Source organism: Scyliorhinus canicula, chromosome 6 (assembly GCF_902713615.1).
Source record: "Scyliorhinus canicula chromosome 6, sScyCan1.1, whole genome shotgun sequence".
NCBI classification, from domain to species: domain Eukaryota; kingdom Metazoa; phylum Chordata; class Chondrichthyes; order Carcharhiniformes; family Scyliorhinidae; genus Scyliorhinus; species Scyliorhinus canicula.
The window spans coordinates 183120150-183140577 of NC_052151.1; the positions used below are offsets into that span (position 1 = coordinate 183120150).

The 20428-nt window shown below is 45.4% G+C and overlaps 2 protein-coding genes across 4 annotated transcripts in view; one reads left to right on the top strand and one right to left on the bottom strand.

Moving 5' to 3' along the window:
• Positions 1 to 1817: 1817 nt before the first annotated feature.
• Positions 1818 to 16782, bottom strand: c6h1orf131 (chromosome 6 C1orf131 homolog). Of its 2 annotated transcripts, XM_038800602.1 has the most exons (7): positions 16607 to 16782; positions 11316 to 11689; positions 10321 to 10377; positions 7541 to 7636; positions 6419 to 6499; positions 4874 to 4914; positions 1818 to 2006 (listed from the first exon to the last, which is right to left on the bottom strand). In XM_038800602.1, the coding sequence occupies exons 1-7, from the start codon at positions 16662 to 16664 to the stop codon at positions 1883 to 1885; spliced, it is 831 nt and encodes a 276-aa protein (XP_038656530.1). In that variant the 5' UTR covers positions 16665 to 16782; the 3' UTR covers positions 1818 to 1882. The 2 variants fall into 2 exon arrangements, with proteins under 2 accessions (XP_038656530.1, XP_038656531.1); XM_038800603.1 differs by lacking the exon at positions 6419 to 6499.
• Positions 16783 to 17039: 257 nt separating this feature from the next.
• gnpat (glyceronephosphate O-acyltransferase) overlaps positions 17040 to 20428 on the top strand; it is a 50082-nt gene continuing 46693 nt past the window's right edge. Inside the window, exon 1 of one of the 2 annotated variants that reach the window (XM_038800599.1) lies at positions 17040 to 17306. In XM_038800599.1, the coding sequence (XP_038656527.1) occupies positions 17157 to 17306 (150 nt within the window). In that variant the 5' untranslated portion in view covers positions 17040 to 17156. The remainder of the gene's footprint in view (positions 17307 to 20428) is intronic. The other variant, XM_038800597.1, reaches the window with a different exon arrangement.

A 20428-nucleotide genomic window follows, 5' to 3' on the forward strand; every position in this document is an offset into this window, starting at 1 on the left:
GAAACTCTAACCATATGCTTCCTTTTGGAAAAGTCCCAATATTCATAATGAAATAATTTAGGTAGAATATAATGACAAATGATCATATTAGCTAAGTTAAATGCAGTGACTTAGAAGACTCTTCTTTAAAAGTGCATAGCTTGCTCCCTATTAAAAGTACTGGACCATGTCCTTAACTCTTGATGTTTGTTATCCACAATCATGTGCCCTGTACAGTGTAGCATGTACAGTACTTCCTGCATGTTTACTTTTTAGAATAACATTTACATGTTAATTTGATTATCTTCTTTGATGTTCATCTTGACAAAGTGTAACTGTATACACTTTAATCTCAAGTTGGAAGCTGGTTAAGCACTGCCTGTGTGAGGGTCATCTGCCAACATGGACTCGTGCTTCTCTCAAACAACTTAACTATCTGGATGTACCATTTTCACTTCTTTCTTTCATTGAAATGGTCAGTGATTTAAGCACATTCAAATTATATTTATTTTTCACTTTCTGAAGTGGAATGTGTTTTTTAAAACAAAGTATTTATAATATATTGTTTGATGCAGCTTTAAATTGCAACTCTGCGGCATAGAAACTATAGATTTGGAGGTGCAGAATGAAGTTGCCGTCAAACTGAGTAAAAGCCTCTTGCACAAATAACGTCTGAGGCAGCTAGGACATTCATGAAATACCCTCCCATGCAGATGGAAATTCCTGAAACTGAGAGAGCACAATAATTGTCTTTTTAACAAAGTACAATTCAGTAGTAGTTTTGTATTTTACCTTCATTGACTTGAGGATGCTCCAAGTCACACTGAAGTTAGAAACCAATGAGCTCTCTCCACTAAGGATTCCATCTATTGTATTAAAATCTTGTTAAATGAGAATCCAGTCATCAGGAACCTTTGCGGCTGGTCCGCTGATTCTTTTTGTTGCGATTAGTGGATATTTCCTCAGAACTCCCTTTTTTATGTATGATGGATGGTTTGATATTAATTTCCGTTTTTATACATAATATTCTGTTAGTCTACTCAATGCTCTCAAACTAGGTATTACATAAACATAGAAACTGTCTGTCTTGTATACTTATAGTTGCATGTTGATGTGCCAAAAATAGTGTGTAGTCTGTATAAATGTTAATTGAATAAATCTGGTTGTTACAATTCACATCGACTCAAGTTTCATTGCAGAATTAAGATTTACAAAGTAGGACATTTCCAGAGATGTAATGGTCAGGAAAACAGGGATTGAAAGACCATTGTCTTATCCCAAAGATGAATTCTCAATTGCCCCCCACAATGATCCATTTAGTTGTTTTGACGTCTTGGGTGGTCAGCATTCTCTGAAAAGTAGTCATGTGCAAACAAGTTCTTGATTAAACACTCCTAGGTTCTTTAACCTCTCCTAGCTCAGGACCCTGTGGTTTGGTTGTTATTTTCTGCACTTCAATAAAGAGCCCAGCTCAATTTATTCCAGGAAGCTATTTTGAGTGATTGAAGTCTACATTCCCTCTGCTAATGAAAGTATGGGCAGATTTTCAGCTTACAGTTCCTGATGATTACATTCAATTTGGATGATCGGATGAACCTGCTTTGTGAGTAAGATTTTCTCAGTTCTTATTCATCCACACTCTTGATTCTTTCCAATTTTTACTGTTTCCAAAACAAAGCTTATTCAAAACTGTCTGAACTGGAGGTGGTTTGATCCCATTGACTGGAGGTGAAACAAAAATTAAATCCCACACTTAACAACTTTAAGCTCACCAAAATTAGTTGAAGAGGTAGCCCCTCAACCAAACAGTGCAACAAAAACAGACCAACTGAGCGGAATTCTGACCAAAGAAACATTTATTTTGTGACTAAAATAAAACTGATTTTTAGAAATTGCAAAACATTTACACATGTTTTGGCTTGGTTCTGGTTTTGATTCTCTTGATGTCATTGTCACTGAGAATCAGCGTTCCATTTTTAAATCGTCCCACCTGCCCAGTAGGGATTATTTCGGACCTCTTGTTTCTCCTGTAGAAACCAAATACAAGTTAATTTTGGAGGGGTTAAAGTCAGTTCTTCACACAACTTGTCACTCTTTATCCAGCAGAGGTTTTTGGTGGATTGTCTCATCAACTCAAATTAATCAACATGCATTTCTGAGCATTGCTGCCTACAGCGCTGAGGATCCAAGTTCGAATCCCGACTCCGGGTCACTGTCCGTGTGGAGTTCGCACATTCTCCCCGCGTCTGCGTGGGTTTCACCCCATAACCCAAAGATGTGCAGGGTTGGTGGATTGGCCACGCTAAATTGCCCCTTAATTGGGAACTCTAAATTTATTTTTAAAAACATGCATTTCTGAGTGACTAATATAGAAGAGCATCCCAAGAGATTTCACAGAGGCGCAAGAGAACAATAAAATACGCACTAAACCAAAGGAGAAAAGATTAGAAAGGTGGCCATCAGCTTGTTCCAGGTGTTCATTTTCGTTCGATTTTTTTTTTGAGGACAGAGGTAGGAAAACCAAGTGTTTTAGGAAGAGAATTCCAGGTTACATGGCTGGTGAGGAATGAAGGTCAAGGGACAGTAGGGATCAAGCACATTTCAGAGAAAGTTCATGGGGGCAGAGTCAAGGATAAGATTTGAGACTTTAGTACATCAATGAAAATGAAAGCGATGGATGAGCAGGACTTGGTGTAGCAGTTTTGGATTAGCTTACTCCTCCTAATTCTTGTGTTCTAACATTTTTGGAAAATGGAAGGCTGGTCAGGACAGCATGAGGGTGGAGGTCACAAAGCAAGTGATGAAAATTTCAAACGGACTGAGCGGAGACCATTTAATGGGCAGAAACTGACATTCCCGGAATATGAAATAACTTGCATTTATATAATGCCGGTCATCCTAAAATGTTTTACAACCCACGAAGTGTAGTGTAAGAAACTTGGCAGCCAATTTGTGCATTGCACGATCACATTTATCACATTATTGTTCAGTGACCAGATTATCAAGGGTGGTGCCTGGCACAGTGGTTAGCACTGGGACTGGGGCTGAGGACCAGGGTTCAAATCCCGGCTCTGGGCCACTGTCCGTGTGGAGTTTGCACATTCTCCCCATGTCTGCGTGGGTTTCACCCCCACAACCCAAAGATCTGCAGGTTAGGTGGATTGACCACACTAAATTGCCCCTCAATTGGAAAAAGAAATAATTGGGTACTCTAAATTTTTTTATTTTTTTTTTAAAGTGACTAGATTATCTGTTGGTTTTAGCATCCCACTGCTCCTCAGAGCAGACCAGTTTGGATGAGCATCCCATCCAAAAGATCACACCTCCAACTGTGAAGTGTTCCCTCAGTATTGCACTATAGTGTCAATCCTGATTGTGTGCTCAAAACTCTGGAGGGGGGCGTCTGACTAAGAGACAAGAGTGATACCCAACAATCCAAGGGTGACATCTTAAGGGGGCTGAGTCCAAACAGACATATCTGCTGGACTAGGCCTGCAACAGCCAGTGAGAGGACCAATAAGAGGGGGGAAAAAACAACTGGATCTCATCCTCGTGTACCTGCCCATAACCGTATTGGTAGCCACAAGCACTACACTCCTTCAGGGGACGAAGTCCCATCTTCAAACCATTGTATTTTTGTCACTCGCAACAGAACAGGGGACCAATCCTGGTTCAATGAGTGCAGGAGAACATGGTAGCTGCATTAAGCATACACAAAAACCTATGACACAGAACTACATGCTTGCTAAACAAAGCAGTAGGCTGTAGACAGAGCTAAGTAATCCCCACAACCAACCAATTAGATCACTTGGATAATTAAACAACCTACCGGAGGCGATTGTTCCATAAATATCCCCTTTCTTAATGATAGCGGAGCTCAGCACAACAGTGCAAAAGATGAGGCTGAAGCATTTGGACAACACTCAAGCTTGGACGACACACACACACACATCTCGCCTTAATATTGAACAGCATTACTACAGCACCACTAGGATCACCACTAATAAGAAATTTAACTGGACCAGCCATACAAACACTGTCCACAAAAGGAGGCCAGAGCTAAGACTTTTGCAACAAGTAATTCACCTCCTGACTTCCCAAAGCCTGTCCACAATCTACAAAAAAGAGTGTGATCGAATATTTAACCTTGGCCTCGATACGTGCAGCTCCAACAAAGGCCGAAACCACCTAGAACAAAGCAGCCCGCTTGATTGACACCCCATCCACCAATTTAAACATTTACTCCCCCTACAACCGGTCATAATGGTAACAGTGTGTCCCACCTTACAAGATGCACTCCAGCCACTTACCAAGGGCTTTAAAGTTCCCGAGTCACACATTATCCTGTCTTGGAACCATATCCCTGCTCTTTCACCATCACCTTCTGCTAATAGTTGGGAAGGGGAATGGGGTTTCACAATTTTACGAAACCTTCGGTCATCAGAATATTTAGCTGGAATAATTTACAGTCTAACAAGATATACGCAGAGCTGGCAGCTATCAGAGCATCTGTGTAAGCATGTTTATAATGGTTGTTATGAAAGAGAGACAATACTGCCCGAAGATAGAGAGTGAACCATTTAAAATATCTGCTAGCATTGGCATGAGGGAGAGAAGTTTCAGTGGTTCAGTGGGAATCGAGGGAATAAGAGATGAATCTCTTGGATGAGGTGAGATGAATTTCTTGGATGAGGTGAGATGAATCTCTTGGATGAGGTGAGATGAACTTTGAGAGGCTGTGTGGCCAGCATGGATGAAAATTAAAGAGACGCACAGACAACAAACATTAAAATTTGAAGGAAAACAGTGAGGCTGAAGTAGACAGTTTGAAATAAGAGCACTAAAGATTGACCCCCCCCCCCCCCCCAACCCACTGGTTTCATAATTAACTCACCTTTCTTCTTTCTTTCTCCTTGGAAGTGTGGATTTTGAGTTCTAAAGTGAGAAAGGAAAGATTTAGAAATTCAGGCGTGAATAAATATGTTGCACTTAACCATAAACAGCACAAATCATACAAAATAGAAGCAGAGGTAGGCCTTGTTAGCTCCTCGATCCTGCTTCAATAAGATCAGGGCTGATCTGTTTGTGTTTCAAATTTTAGCCCCAAGAACCTTTGATTCCTTTGCCTAACAAAAATGTATCTACCTCCGTCTTTAAAATATTAATGACCCTACTTCCACCGCCTTCTAAGACGAAGAGTTCCAGAGTCACACAACCCTCTTAAGAAAAAATATTTCCCATCTCTGCCGGTAAAGGGTGACCCCGAATTTTAAACAGTGCCCCCTAGTTCTGGACTCATCCACAAAAGGAAATATCCTTTCCACATCCACCTTGTTGAGGATCTTCTCAACTCCAGTGGAAACAAGCAGAACCTGTCCAATCATCCTTCATAAGTCAACTCACTCATTCCAGTTATCAACCTAGTAAGCCTCCTCTGAAGTGCCTCCAATGCATTTACATCCTTCATTAACTACGGAGAACAAAAACAGCACAGTATTCAAGAGTGGTCTCTAGGATGGCACGGTGGCGCAGTGGTTAGCACTGCTGCCTCACGGGGTTGAGGACTCGGGTTCGATCCCAGCCCTGGGTCACTGTCCGTATGAAGTTTACACATTCTCCCCGTGTTTGCATGGGTCTCACCCACACAACCCAAAGATGTGCAGAGTAGGTGAATTGGGCACACTAAATTTCCCCTTAATTGGGAAAAAAAGAATTGGGTACTCTAAATTTATATTAAAAAAAGGGTGGTCTCACCAACGGCCTGTGTAACTGAAGCATAACATCCTTACCTTTATGTTGAATTCCTCTTGTAATAAAGATTAGTATTCAACTAACCTTATTGTTTACTTGCTGTATCTGCATACTAACTTTTTGTGACTCATGCACCAGAACACCAAGATCCCTCTGCACCATGGAATTCTGCAGTCATTCTCTGTTTAAGTAATACTCTGCTTTTTTATTCTTCCTGCCAAATTGAACAACTTCACATTTTCCCACATTATATTCCATCTGCCAGATTTCGCCCACTCACTCAACCTAACTATATCTGTCTGCAACCTCCTTACATCCTCTTCACAAAATACTTTCCAACCAACTTTGTCTCATCTGTAAATTGAACTACCATGCCTTTGCCTCCCATCATCTGAGTTACTAATACAAATTGTAAATGGTTAAGGCCCTAACAGACTCCTGTGTAACTCCACTTGTCACATACTAACAATCAGAAAAATACCTATTTACACATACTCAGTTTTCTGCCAGCCAGCCAATCTTCTATTCGTACTAATATGTTAACCAATAAGTTAAAATCAGCAAAATCCTAAGGGTTGTTATTTAACTATGCTCTGAAGCTCATATCACAAGTAGAAAAATGTCTGACAAATTTTCAACATTAAAAAAATCCAGCTGAAATAATGTACTCAGATAAAACAATACTAACCATTCTCATAGGTTTCACCGCGGCTTTATTTTTCATCATTTCCTGGTAACTTTTGTAATTTACATATTCGCGTTTTGGGGGCTGGAGCAGAAGCAAAATGGTAAAAGAATTGTAAACATCAGGCTGTGATTTTCAAATTCGAAGATAGTACAGTCACAATTTACATGTGAATTTCCTACAGAAGAGCATTTTGTTGTATTATGTGCATGAATAAAATAATAAAAATAATAATAACCACTTATTGTCACAAGTAGGCTTCAATGAAGTTACTGTGAAAAGCCCCTAGTCGCCACATTCTGGTGCCTGTTTGGGGAGGCTGGAACGGGAATTGAACCCGCGCTGCTGGTCATGTTCTGCATTACAAACCAGGTGCCTTAGCCCACTGTGCTAAACCAACCCGCAAGTGAATACATTAATATGTAGGATCCTATTACACAGAATACTGGGGAGACCTTTCCCTCCTTTTCTTGGGAGTAGTACTGTGGCATCCATCTGAGAGAGCAGATGCAGCCTCTGCTTAACGTTTCCAAAAGATGAGAGTGTTGACAATGCAGCATACCGTCAGCATTGCATTGGAGTGTTAGCCTGGAAAAGGTGCTCAACCACCCATCTGGCTTGAACCCAGCTAATAGAGTAAGTGAAATTATGGTTTGCATATATAACCCCTGGGGCTAATGGGGGAGTGGAGGCAGGGGCCTGTGCAAGCTTTGTCTCTATGGTCTACCACTATAGAACTGGACATAGTGACAAAGAGTTCAAACCCATGTTCTCATTTGCCCATATTTCAAGTTGTCATTACTAAAATACATTACTGTCTAATTTGTGATTCATCTACCAATGAGGCCACAACTCTTTCCAAACCTCCAATCCCATGAAATTCCTGGAGGGCAAAGCAACAAGGAGGAGAAATAAACAGGTAGAGCTGCCTGAGCTTGATAAGTTGGAGTGCCAGGGCAAAGGGCACATCATCTCTATTCTACAAACTGGATGAAGAACAAAAATCAACAGATAAATACATTAATCTCTGAGGCAAACTGTATCTAGGAGGAAAGAGTTAATATTAGGAACCACAGCAAATTATTTACAAATACTTATTCACAAAGTGTAATCGATGTGACATACTCTAGCACCAAGCATAACAGCTCGCTCTTGTTCAAACAGTCTTTGCCGTTCTTTTTTGTATCCCGTGATGCCAAATCTGTGCACTTCCAAGCGGGCCTGTAAAGAGAAAGGCATCAACAGTGAGCCTCCATTTTATTTATTTTGAATGTTGTTTTCCCTGCTGAGAGACAGTGATTCCCATTGGGATGATGATCTCCGAGTGCCTGGCATGCTTTTCCCCAAATGACTATCATTCTCGCGCGAACCTGGGTGAACCAGTCAACCATGGAGTATAAAACCAAGTAAGCACAATGCTGTCCACACGAGTGTGATGCAAGCAGGTTTTGCAGCCAAAGAGTGGATGCATATTCAAAATGACCCCTGCACCACACCCACAGGCATACCTTAAGAAGCCAATTGCAGACTTGTGGTGGCAGCCATGAGCTGATCTGTTGCACACAAGGTGGCTCCTGTTTGGAGACTTTGGTTTTGGCCCTTTCTGCCCAGATAATGGGCACTTTTGTTGGAGATTGTGCAAAATAAGTTGAACTCTCCTCCAAAATGGAATGTCAGCAGGTTACCACACCCAGCAGAAATCGAATAAGGTGGCAGCTCCAGAGGTGGAGCATCTGCGTGGTTCAGTTACAGAAGGCATGGAGGAGTACTTAATTAGAGCTGTGGCTTTGGGTCAAACCACTCTGACAGTGACAACTGTCAGAGACAAAAATGGTCGTGCTCTGCCCCACATCAGATTGAAGGGAGTGTGATTCCTTTTATTATCATGAATACAAGTTAGCTAGCATTGCCATATATATATATCTCCAGCTTAACCACAATGCAAACAGTAATAGATTTGAACACCCTGAGAATTTCAATAGAATTACGCTTTCCCTGAACAGCAAAGTAGCAGCGCCTACGTCCAAGGGAATATTTGTGGTAATTACGTCTGAAGAAAAAGGTGGGGGTTTTTCTTCAGGATACCATCCTAAGTTGAATATAGAGAGAGTGGGAAAATGGAACAAGGAAGCCTGCGCCCACTTAAATTTTCCTTCCTTCAAAAATGCTGCCTGCTTCTTCATTACCCTAAATCATGTAAATAATGAGAGGAATCGTGGCCAACTCTGCACCCAGTTTCCCTGGTTGGGAATACTGACCATAGGCCATGGGAAAGGGACAGAAACCTCGCTCAGTAACATGCTGAAGAATGGAGCTTTAGCAGTGGACTCCTCTCCCTCTTAACTCTCAAATTCTGATGAGAGGTCATCCCAACCTGAAATGTCAAATCTGTTCCAGTCTACCGATACAGCCCAACCTGACGAGTATTTCCAGCATATTTTGTAGTATATCCAGCATCTGTGGTATTTTGTTTATGTTTCAATCATAGAGACATGTTGCTTTCTAAATCATTTGTACAGGTTTTTTGTCTGTAAAATTTAGACGATGAATTAGAAGGGGTAACACAGTGATTAGCGCTGCTGCCTCAGTGCCAGGGACCCGGATTCAATTTGGACCTTTGGTGAGTTTTCATTTTCTCCCCGTCTGCGTGGATTTCCTCCGGGTGCTCCCATTTCCTCCCACAGTCCAAAGATGTGCAGGTTAGGTGGGGTTACGTGGATAGGGTGGGAAGTGGGCCGAGGAGGGGTGCTCTTTCAAAGGGCCAGTGCAAATTCGATGTACCAAATGGCCTCCACACTGTAGGAATTCTATGGTTCTATGGAGTCAGGAGCCTCGTGGTCGTCCATCCCACTGCCTGTTGATGGTGTTGATCAAGGGAGAACTCTGGCAGCATCGGCTAGAGATGCAAGAGAATTGGTACAAGGCAATTGAAGGAGCAGTGGCCCCTCTTTGCAGAGCTTTGGAGCGGGTGAAGCGGCGCCTGGAATTGCAAGGTGTGAAGATCCATTAGGTGGAAAGGCCTGAGATCTGGAGGGTTGGGGGCAGATATTGCGTCCTTAACCACTCTGAATGCCCAGCGGTGAATTCTACTGGGGTGGAGGTCAATGCATACATTGAGTGTGTCGCCATAGTTGGCAGATGTGGCGAAGTTTCTCAAATTGGAAAAAGTTAAGTTTGCTCTCAGAGAATCAGGGGAGTTCTTTGTAAGGTGGAGGATGTTCTGTCCCCTTGTTTGCCGCCAGTGAGTTTGGGGGAGGGAGATGGTGGAATATATGTCAAACTGCGTGGATTGCGATATGTTTTTGGAGACTGTTTGCAAGCTGGACGTTTTTTTTATCTCCTCTGTCCGTTAGCCATGGTAGAATCATACAGCACAAAAAGATACTGTTAAACCCACTATACTATGTAGTCTCAAACCTCTGCTCTTTCCTCATAGCCTGGCAATTATTTTCTTTTGCAAATTTCCGTTTGAAGTTATTCAATCTGCTTCACCACCCTTTCAGGCAGTGAATTCCAGATAAGAAAAATATTTGAAAAATGAATGAAAATGAAATGAAAATTAAAAATGAAAATCGCTTATTGTCACGAGTAGGCTTCAATGAAGTTACTGTGAAAAGCCCCTAGTCGCCACATTCCGGCGCCTGTCCGGGGAGGCTGGTACGGGAATCGAACCGTGCTGCTGGCCTGCTTTAAAAGCCAGCGATTTAGCCGAGTGAGCTAAACCAGCCCCTTTTTTTTGTGTTAAAATAAATTCTCCTCCTTACTTCATCTGTTCCCTGCACCCCCCCCCCCCCCCCTCCAAATTATTAGGGTCAGAACATAGAGTTGCATATCATTGTGTTTCTGCGGAGAACAATGCTCTAATGAAGTCTGTGTTCTAGAAAAGGAGCTGATACAAGTCTTACCCTTGCCAGGTTAAATACTTTTTGTTTCGTATTGTTCTGCTCAACAGTTTCCTCCACCTGAACATGTGAAAATATAAATCAATTAATTCAAAAATTAAATGCATCAATGCAATTAAGTCCACCATTGCAATAATGATCACATCAGATTTAAAAGTGTAAACCTTCTTCCCTCAAAATGTGTAAACAAAAACTTAAATGACGGAGATAGTAAATGATGGAGATGGGAGGAGAATGAGGAGAGGTGGCAGGATGGTGAGTGAAACAGGGAGAGAAAATTAGATCATATATTTAGTGGGCCCAGAAACCTTGTCAATGTCAACCATTTTACCCTTGAGGGAAACCAGCCACCAACAAGGTTGTTGGGTAAGTAATTGAAGGTCAAGTTAGAGAAGCACAACAGAAGCCATGTGTCATTTCTATTTTCTCTCATTTCCATGCAGCACAAGGATCTCCTAAAACACAAACCATAAAGAATTTTGTCTCATCAGCATAAAGTAGTGCATGATATGCTGCGACACAAGGACTGCACATGGACCCAGGCACAGCTGTCTTGCTAGCTGGTGCCATACAATGGTCCATATCATGCTGCAATCAGTAACTCAACAACTTGGCAATCCACAACGCCAGGAAGCATTGGCTAAGATTAGACAAGACAGACATCAATGAGTGAACCTGCCCAGAGGATAAGCAAACGATCTCACATTCCTTCAAATCTTCTTCTGAAAACCTAGTTAGGTATCTCTTTTGTACTGGTGCAGATGTACCATTTAAAGCAGGCAAAAATAGCAAAAGACAGACAGGAAACAATTGGCACTCAAGAAAGAAAGAGAGAGAGAGAAAATAAACGCACAGGAACAGGTTAACAGTACTAGACAACCCGTGTAGCATGGCCATAATAGCTTCCAGTGTATTACTAAGTTAAATCGGAGGAGGCGAGGATTGCCCAGTATTTTTAAGAGATGTCTTATTGGAATTATATAAATTCAGAAGCTTACTTTGTCTTCTTCTACAATCGGTTTCTTTCTCTTGCGAGATCCAGTAAAGGTTATGACTTCTACTGCCTTCTTTCCACTGATGTTGACAATCCCATCACTGGGGACTTTCGCTCCCTTTGTTTCTGCCTGCACTGCACAGTCATCCACAGAATCGAGAAGTTCAGCACGCAGCTTGACGAGACACTTTGGAGTCCTGTGTAGTGAGCTTGCTGCTGACTTTGCAAGCGAGTCACTTGTTCTGGCTTGTGTAGTGCTGCAAGGCACAGACTGGACCTCTGGGCAAAGTGTTTGCTCTTCATTCTTCTTTTGCTTTATTCTCCCTTTCAGCTTTATTTTTCCTCCCTTATCCTTCAGTTCACTCACTGAAGCTTCTCCTGTAATAGTCAATTTTGAAAATACCATTCAAAGAGGCTTCAAACAAAATAGCTCTGCAGTTCCCCCAAATGCACACAAGGATTAAGCTTCACTAAGTTACCCACTTATGGTGAAGCACTTTGGTACTTGGGCCATGGATCGGTGGCAGCTCTCCCCTCCTATCCAACCCCAGTTACAAATCATGAACAAAAGTCTCACTCCCGAAGCTTATTCTCATATTCCAGGCCATGGCAGTACACATACTGATGGAATGTCGTACTATTAGAGGCTGTCTTTCAGGTGAGATGTTAAACTGAGGCCTCTTCTGTCCTAACCCGTTGGAGCAAGAGAGCCCTGCCAATATGTCAGAGTCGCCATGACACAGGAGAAGGCCATTAATGGGCAAGCGATGGCATAGTGGTGTTTTCGCTGGACTGGTAATCCAGAGACTCAGGATTATGATCTGGGGACCCAGGTTTGAATCCTATCATGGCAGGTAATGGAATTTAAACTCATTAAAATGTTGGGGTGGCATGTGATGCAGTGGTTAACACTGGGACTGTGGCGCTGAGGACCCGGGTTCGAATCCTGGCCCTGGGTCACTGTCCGTGTGGAGTTTGTACATTCTCCCTATGTCTACGTGGGTTTCACCCCCACAACCCAAAGATGTGCAGGTTAGGTGGATTGGCCACGCTAAATTGCCCCTTGAAAAAAGAATCATTGGGTACTCTAAATTTATTTTTTAAATAAAGAAAATAAAAATAAAATGTCTGGAATTAAGAGTCTAATGTTGACCATGAAACCATTGTCGATTGTTGTAAAAACCCATCTGGTTCACTAATGTCCTTTAGGGAAGGAAATCTGTTATCCTTATCTGCTCTAGCCTACATGTGACTCCAAACCCACAGCAATGTGGTTAACTCATAAATGGCCCAGCAAGCTATTCAGTTGTATTCAACCATTACAAAAACACAAAAAAGGAATGAAACGGATGGACCACCCAGCATCGAACCAGGCACCAGAAACGACAAACGGCAAATCCAGCCCTGCCGACCCTGCAAAGTCCTCCTTATAACATCTGAGGGCTTGTGCCAAACTTGAGAGAGCTGTCTCACAGACTAGTTAAACAACAGCCTGACATAGTCACACTCACAGAATCATACCTTACAGACAATGTCCCAGACACCACTATCACCATTCCTGGTTATGTCCTGTCTCACCGGCAGAACAGACCCAGCAGAGGTGGCGGCACAGTGGTATTCAGTCAGGCAGGAATTACCCTAGGAGTCCTCAACATCCACTCTGGACCCCATGAAGTCTCATGGCTTCAGGTTAAACATGGGCAAGGAAACCTCCTGCTGATTATCACGTACCGGTCACCATCAGCTGATGAATCAGTTCTCCTCCATGTTGAACATTGGAGGAAGCACTGAGGGTGGCAAGGGCACAGAATATGCTCTGGGTGGGGGACTTCATTGTCCATCACCAAGAGTACCATCACAGACCGAGCTGGCCGTCTGCAGCGGGACAAAGCTGCTAGACTGGGACTGCAGCAGGTGGTGAGGGAACCAACAAGAGGGAAAAACATACTTGACCTCATCCTCACCAATCTGCCTGCTTCAGATGCATCTGTCCATGACAGTATCGGTAGAAGTGACCACAGCACAGTCCTTTTTAAAAAAAAAAAAAAAAAAAAATTTTGAGTACTCAATTAATTGTTTCCAATTAAGGGGCAATTTAGCATGGCCAATCCACCTATCCTGCACATCTTTTGGGTTGTGGGGGCGAAACCCACGCAAACACGGGGAGAATGTGCAAACTCTACACGGAGAGTGACCCAGAGTCAGGATCGTACCTGGGACCTCGGCACCGTGAGACAGCAGTGCTAACCACTGTGCCGCCATGCTGCCCAACAGCACAGTCCTTGTGCAGACAAAGTCCCACCTTCACATTGAAGATGCCATCCATCGTGTTGCTGTGGCACTACCATCGTGCTAAATGGATAGGCTTTGAACAGATCTAGCAACTCAAGACTGGGCATCCATGAGACGCTGCCGGCCATCAGTAGCAGTAGAATTGGATTCAACCAAAATCTGCACCCTCATGGCCCGGCATATCCCCCACTCTACCGTTACCACTAAACCAGGAGATCAACCCTGGTTCAATGAAGAGTGCGGGAGAGCATGCCAGGAGCAACACCAGACATACCTAAAAATGAGGTGTTGGCCTGCTGAACATACAACACAGGAGTACTTGTGTGCCAAACAGAAAGTAATAGACAGAGCTAAGCGATTCCACAACAAATGCATCAGATCTAAGCTCTGTAGCTGCCACATCAGTCATGAATGGTGATGGACAATTAGACAACTCACTGGAGGAGGCGGCTCCACAAATATCCCCATCCTCAATGCTGGAGGAGCCTAACACATATGTGCAATGAGCAAGGCTGAAGCATTCGCAATAATCTTCAGCCAGAAGTGCCAGATGAACTATCCATCTCGGTCTCCTCCAGAGGTCCCCAGCATCACAGATGTCAGTCTTCAGACAACACGATTCAGTCCACGTGATATCAAGAAACGATGAAGGCACTGGATATTGCAAAGTTTCTGGGCCCTGACAATATCCCGGCAATGGAACCTGTGCTCCAGAACTTGCTGCACCCCTAGCCAAGCTGATCCAGTACAGCTGCAACACTGACAAAGCTTTGACAAAGGGACATCTGGATTCGAAACGTTAGCTCTTTTCTCTCCTTACAGATGCTGCCAGACCTGCTGAGATTTTCCAGCATTTTCTCTTTGGTTTCAGATTCCAGCATCCGCAGTAATTTGCTTTTATCCAGCATTTGACCGAGCGTGGCATCAAGGAGCCCTAGCTAAACTGAAGTTACTGGGACTCGGGGGGGGGGGGGGACGGGGGGGGGGGGGGGACACTCCATTGGTTGGAATCATACATGGCATAAAGGAAGTTGGTTGTGGTGATTGGAGGTCAATCATCTCGGCTCCAGGACATAATTGAAGGAGTTCCTCAGGGTCCTAGGCCCAACCATCTTCTGCTGCTTCATCAATGAGATCAGATGTGGGGATGTTTGCAGATGACTGCACAATGTTCAGCACCATTTGTGACTCCTCAGACACTGAAGCAGTCCATGTCCAAATGCTTCAACATCTGGACAATATCCAGGCTTGGGCTAACAAGTGGCAAGGTACAGTCATGCCACACAAGTGCCAGGCAATGGCCATCTCCTACAAGAGAGGACCTAACCACTGCCCCATAACATTCAATGGCATTACCACGCTGAATCTCCCACAAACAACATCATGGGAGTTACCATTGATCAGAAACTGAACTGGACCAGCCACATTAATACTGTGGCTACCAGGGCAGGTCAAAGACTAGGAAGCCTACGGTAAGTAACTCACCTCCTGACCCCCCCCCCCCCCCCCCCCCCAAAGACTGTCCACCATCTACAAGGCACAAGTCAGGAGTGTAATGAAATACTCTCTACTTGCCTGGATGAGTGCAGCTCCAACAACACTCAAGATGCTCAACACCGGGGGAAGCACGGTGGCACAGTGGTTAGCACTGCTGCCTCGCAGCGCTGAGGTCCCAGGTTCGATCCCGGCTCTGGGTCACTGTCTGTGTGAAGTTTGCACATTCTCCCCGTGTTTGGGTGGGTTTCATCCCCACATCCCAAGGATGTGCAGGATAGGTGGATTGGCCACGTTACATTGCCCCATAATTGGAAAAATGAATTGGGTACTCTAAATTTATAAAATTTAAAAGAAAAGCTCAACACCATCCAGGACGGGGCGGCACGGTGGCACAGTGGTTAGCATTGCTGCCTACGGCGCTGAGGACCCGGGTTCGGATCCCGGCCCTGGGTCACTGTCTGTGAGGAGTTTGCACATTCTCCCCGTGTCTGCGTGGGTTTCACCCCCACAACCCAAAGATGTGCACGTTAGGTGGATTGGCCACGTTAAATTGCCCCTTAATTGGAAAAAATGAATTGGATATTCTAAATTTATAAAAAAAAAACACCATCCAGGACAAAGCAGCCAGTGTGATTGCTCCTCCTTCCAGAAATATTCAAACCCTCCACCACTGACAAACAGTGGCAGCTTTGTGCACCATCTACAAGATGCACTGCAGTAACTCACCAACGTTCCTCAGACAGAACCTTCCAAACCCACAACCACACCATCTAGAAGGACAAGACAAGTCACTCACCACCCTGACTTGGAAATACATCACGGCTCCTTCACTGCTATTGGGGCAACATCCTGGAACTCCCTCCCTAACAGCACGGGTATACCTCCACCTCAAAGTTTGGAGCGGTTTAAGAAGGCAACTCGCCACCACCTTCTGAAGGGCAACTAGGGATGGACAATAAATGCTGGCCTAACCGGTGACGCTCACATCCCGTAAACTAATTTTTAAAAATTCAGTCCTTTAAATCCAATCCACTTTAGCCTCTCTGCAGATCAATCTAATCAATGCCGATTCCCCCTCCCTCCTATATCGCAGTAGTTCCACAAGCTTATTTCCCTCAAGTGCCCATCTAGTTTCTTCCTCAGGTCATTCACTCACCCTCATGGACAGTGAGTTCCAGCTGAGTGAAAAAGGATCTTTATCACATCCCCTGCACCAAACCATAATCCTGGCCCTTTGCACCATCAAACAGCTTTTCTTTGTCCATCTTCTCCAACCCTGTCAAATTCTTGTCCACCTCAATCCAGTTTCTCCAGCCTCGGCTCCTAAATTGAGTGGAAGTTGGTAACTGTCCTTTACACCACCCCCAGCAGCCTTGCTATAGTGTGGCTTTGGGGGGGGGGGGGAAGAGGTGACGAAGCCGAAAGCCAAGACAATTTCCTTCCTATCCCTTCCCTTCCTCACCCCGTGGCGCTTCCCCTCATATCTCAGTGCCAGGGCGCGCTTACCGCATTGGTATAGCCGGCTGAGAAACTCATCCAACACCAACCGCTCACTCTCGCCCATGGCGGCCACCGGCAATCAGGACCCCACGACCGAATACGTGCCCAACGTCTTTGCGTCAGACGTCACGGAGCTGGATTCTCTGATGTCATCGCGTTGGGTAGGCGTGGTTCCCTGGGCGGCTGATGGGCGTGGCTCCGGGAGGCGTGGGTAGGCGGCGGTGGAGCTGGTGGGCGTGGTCACCGGGAGGCGGTTGAGCTGGTGGGCGTGGTCACCGGTAGGCGTGGTCCCCTGGGCGGCCGTTGGACTAGTGGGCGTGGTCTCTGGGAGGTGTGGTCCCCTGGGCGGCGGTTGGGCTGGTGGGCGTGGTCTCTGGGAGGTGTGGTCCCCTGGGCGGCGGTTGGGCTGGTGGGCGTGGTCTCCGCGAGGCGTGGTCCCCTGGGCGGCGGTTGGGCTGGTGGACGTGGTCACCGGGAGGAGTGGTCCCCTGGGCTGGTGGGCGGGGCTCGTGCAGCTTGCGCTCGCTCGCCCGCCCGCCCGGGCCTGCTCTCTCGCATGTCGGTGCGGAGTTGTGTGGGGCCCTGGTCACCTCGCTCTCCATTCCTAGTCGAGGCAGCAGGCAAAGGCAGCCACTATTATGAGACGCAGATGTCTCACTTGGCCACTGTCAGTATGGCGAGCCCGGCTATGGAGTCTCTGTACCCGGTGAGTGCTGTTCCTTTCCGGGGGGATGGTCTGGGTTGACACCGCTCCTGGTGGCGGCGGTGCCCCGGGGTGACTGGTGGGGAGGGGGTATTTATATCACTGGGTGGTGTCAGGCACACTGTGCATGCACCTTGTGTAGTGTGAAGAGAGGATTGTATCGGGGGATGTGTGTGTGTCTAACTCAGTGAGGGAACTCCTGGGCCCTGACTGCAGGAGTCCAGAGGTTAGGGAGCAGGAAGTCACAAACGTTTGCCAAACTGTGAGGCAGAGAGGAGATGGGGGATTGAGAAAGCAGAGGATAAGAGATTCAGGCTCTGTGATCAGGGGTAGAGATTCTGCACTGTCGTGTAAAGGGCTGAGAACAAACATCACCAAGGGGAACAGGAAGCATTTATCTCAAGATTTAAGTAAAATTTAGGTTTATTCAGTGTTGGGAGAGACTCTGAAGTTCTGCTAGATTGGAACTAGTTAATCTGGTTCAGTTCTGAGAAACCTTTTTTTTTAAATTTAGATCACCCAATTATTTTTTCCAATGAAGGGGAAATTTAGCGTAGCCAATCCACCTACTCTGCACATTTTTTTGGGTTGTGGGGGCGAAACCCACGCAAACACGGGGAGAATGTGCAAACTCCACACGGACAGTGACCCAGAGCCGGGATTCGAACCTGGGACCTCAGCGCTGTGAGGCAGCTGTGCTAACCACTAGGCCACCGTGCTGCCCTGTCCTGACAAACCTAACCACAGAAATTATGTACCTATTAGTCTTGGATCAGTAATGAGGCTAAATATGGAATCTTGTTTCAGGATTGACTTTGAAGATTGTCTTTGCAATACTATACCGTAGTTAGTTGTGCCCCAGCGATGACACGCTCCTCTGATTTAAAAGATTGTGGATTCAAATCCCACTCCACAAAATCACGAGCACAAAATCTGGGCTGACACTCCGTACTAATAGAGTGCAGCATTGCACTGTCAGCGGTACTGCCCTTTAAATGAGGCATTAATTAAACTGAGGTCCCATCTGCTCTCTCAGGTGGATTCAAAACATGCCATGGCATTGTGCTTGAGATACTACTATGTGGTGTTTCTTTCCCATCAGCAAGATACCAACAATGTAACGGTGTGCACTTGTATGAAGTGTAATTTACAAGCAGGATATGAAACAAACTTTAAAAAAATATATTTTTATTCTCCTTTTTCATATTTATCATATTTACATAAATAATTAACATAACAAATATAATGGCAATCCCCTCATCACACCCACCCTCAAACAGCTCCCAACATTATGAATACAAAACATCAATGAAAGAGAATCATCATTAATTTATATATCCCAAGCCGTCCCTAATGTTCAATGTCATCCAATTCATGAAAATGCATGATGAACAAGGGCCCATGAGTTGTAGAACCTGATCCTCTCCCTCAACTCGAACTTTGCTTTTTTGAGGCTTAAGAACTCCAGCAGGTCTCCCCACCACGTCAGGGTACAGAGCGGAGAAGCCGATCTCCACCCCAACAGAATCTGCCTTCGCGCAATCAGCGAGGCGAAGGCCAAGACATCTGCCTCCGCACCTGCTTCCAACCCCTGCCGATTCAACACCCTGAATATGGCTTAGAGGGGATCTGATTCGAGTCTCACGTGCACCACCTTTGAGATTACCCTGAGTCATACTTCTCCAGTTTTGGGCACAACCAAAATATATCAATGTGATTTGCGGGTCCCCGCGCCACAGCGTTCACAAACATCTTCCACCCCTTCAAAAAGTCGGCTCATCCTCACCCTTGGGAGATGTGCCCTATACACCACCTTCAGCTGTATCAGCCCCAACATCGCGCATGAAGTTGAAGCAGTCACCCTCCGTAGTTCCTCACACCACAAGCCCTCCTCCATACCCTCTCCCAATTCTTCCTCCCACTTTGCCTTAATCCCATTCTCCCAGAAAAACCCCATAAATCGCCGACAGCACCCTTTTCTCCAATCTCCCTGCCGTCAATATCTCTTTCAACAGTGTGGGGGCCGTTGCAATCGGAAAGCTCTGTGCCTCCTTCCTGGCAAAATTTCGGACCTGCATATACCTAAACATTTCCCCCCTGCCCAAACCCACATTTCCCCACCCCCACCCCCCCAAGCTCCTCCAACTTTGCAAACCGGCCTCCCAGAAACAAATCCTTTAATACCCTATCTCCCATCTCCAAAAATTCCCAACCTACCTCCCTGGTTCAAATCTATGTTTCCATCGAATCGGCATTTCCCTTGACCCTGCCCACAACCTAAAGTGTTGCCCCAATGCCTCCAAATCTTGAGCGCCGTCACTACCACCGGACTCGCTGAGTATTTCCCTGGGGCTATCGGGAGCAGCGCCTTTACCAAGGCACTCAACCCTGACCCCTTGCACAGACTCTCCTCCATTCCAACCCACTGGGAGTCCCCCCCTCTAACCCAGCCCCGAACCTTCTCAGCATTTTCCGCCTAGTAATAAATAATACAATAAATTTGGGAGACCCATCCCCCCTGGCTGTCATCCTCTCTGCAACAGCACCTTCTTATTCCTAGCCACCAGACCCCCCCCCCCCCCACCCCAAAAATAAATGAGGTAATCATTTTTCTACTTCCTTAAAAAAACTCCTTCGATAAAAAGATCGGCAGGCACTGAAAAACGAACAAAAACCACGGCAATGCATTCATCTTAATTGCTGCACTCAACCTACCAGCAATAGAGGAAGACAATCCCATCTTGCCAAATCTGCTTTCACTCTCTCCACCACATTAGTGATGTTATATTTTACGGAGCTCCCCCGAATCGTGTGCCACCTGCATCCCCAGGTATCTAAAGTGGGTTACCGCCCAATGGAATGGCGGTCCCACCCCTGCTCCCACCCCCCGCCGGGACACCACTAAATGTTCGCTTTTGTCCAAATTTAGTTTATACCCCGAGAAAGACCCAAACACTCGGAGCAGCTTCAGTATACCACCCATCAACACACCTGGTTCCGATACATACAATACCAAGTTGTCTGCGTGCAACTATACTCTATGCCCCCCCCCCCCCCCCCCCCCCCCAACTGTCTCCCTCCACAACCCCGAACATCTCAACGCGATGGCCAAAGGCTTGATTGCA

What these genes read in the sequence shown, in the direction of transcription:
- c6h1orf131 (XM_038800602.1), bottom strand. Translation starts at nt 16,664, where the DNA reads ATGGGCGAGAGTGAGCGGTTGGTGTTGGATGAGTTTCTCAGCCGGCTA. An exon ending in CAGCCGGCTATACCAATGCG is followed by an intron (nt 11,690 to 16,606) that starts GTAAGCGCGCCC and finishes TGACTATTACAG; the next exon opens with GAGAAGCTTCAGTGAGTGAA. An exon ending in AAGTATTTAACCTGGCAAGG is followed by an intron (nt 7,637 to 10,320) that starts GTAAGACTTGTA and finishes TTCTCTTTACAG; the next exon opens with GCCCGCTTGGAAGTGCACAG.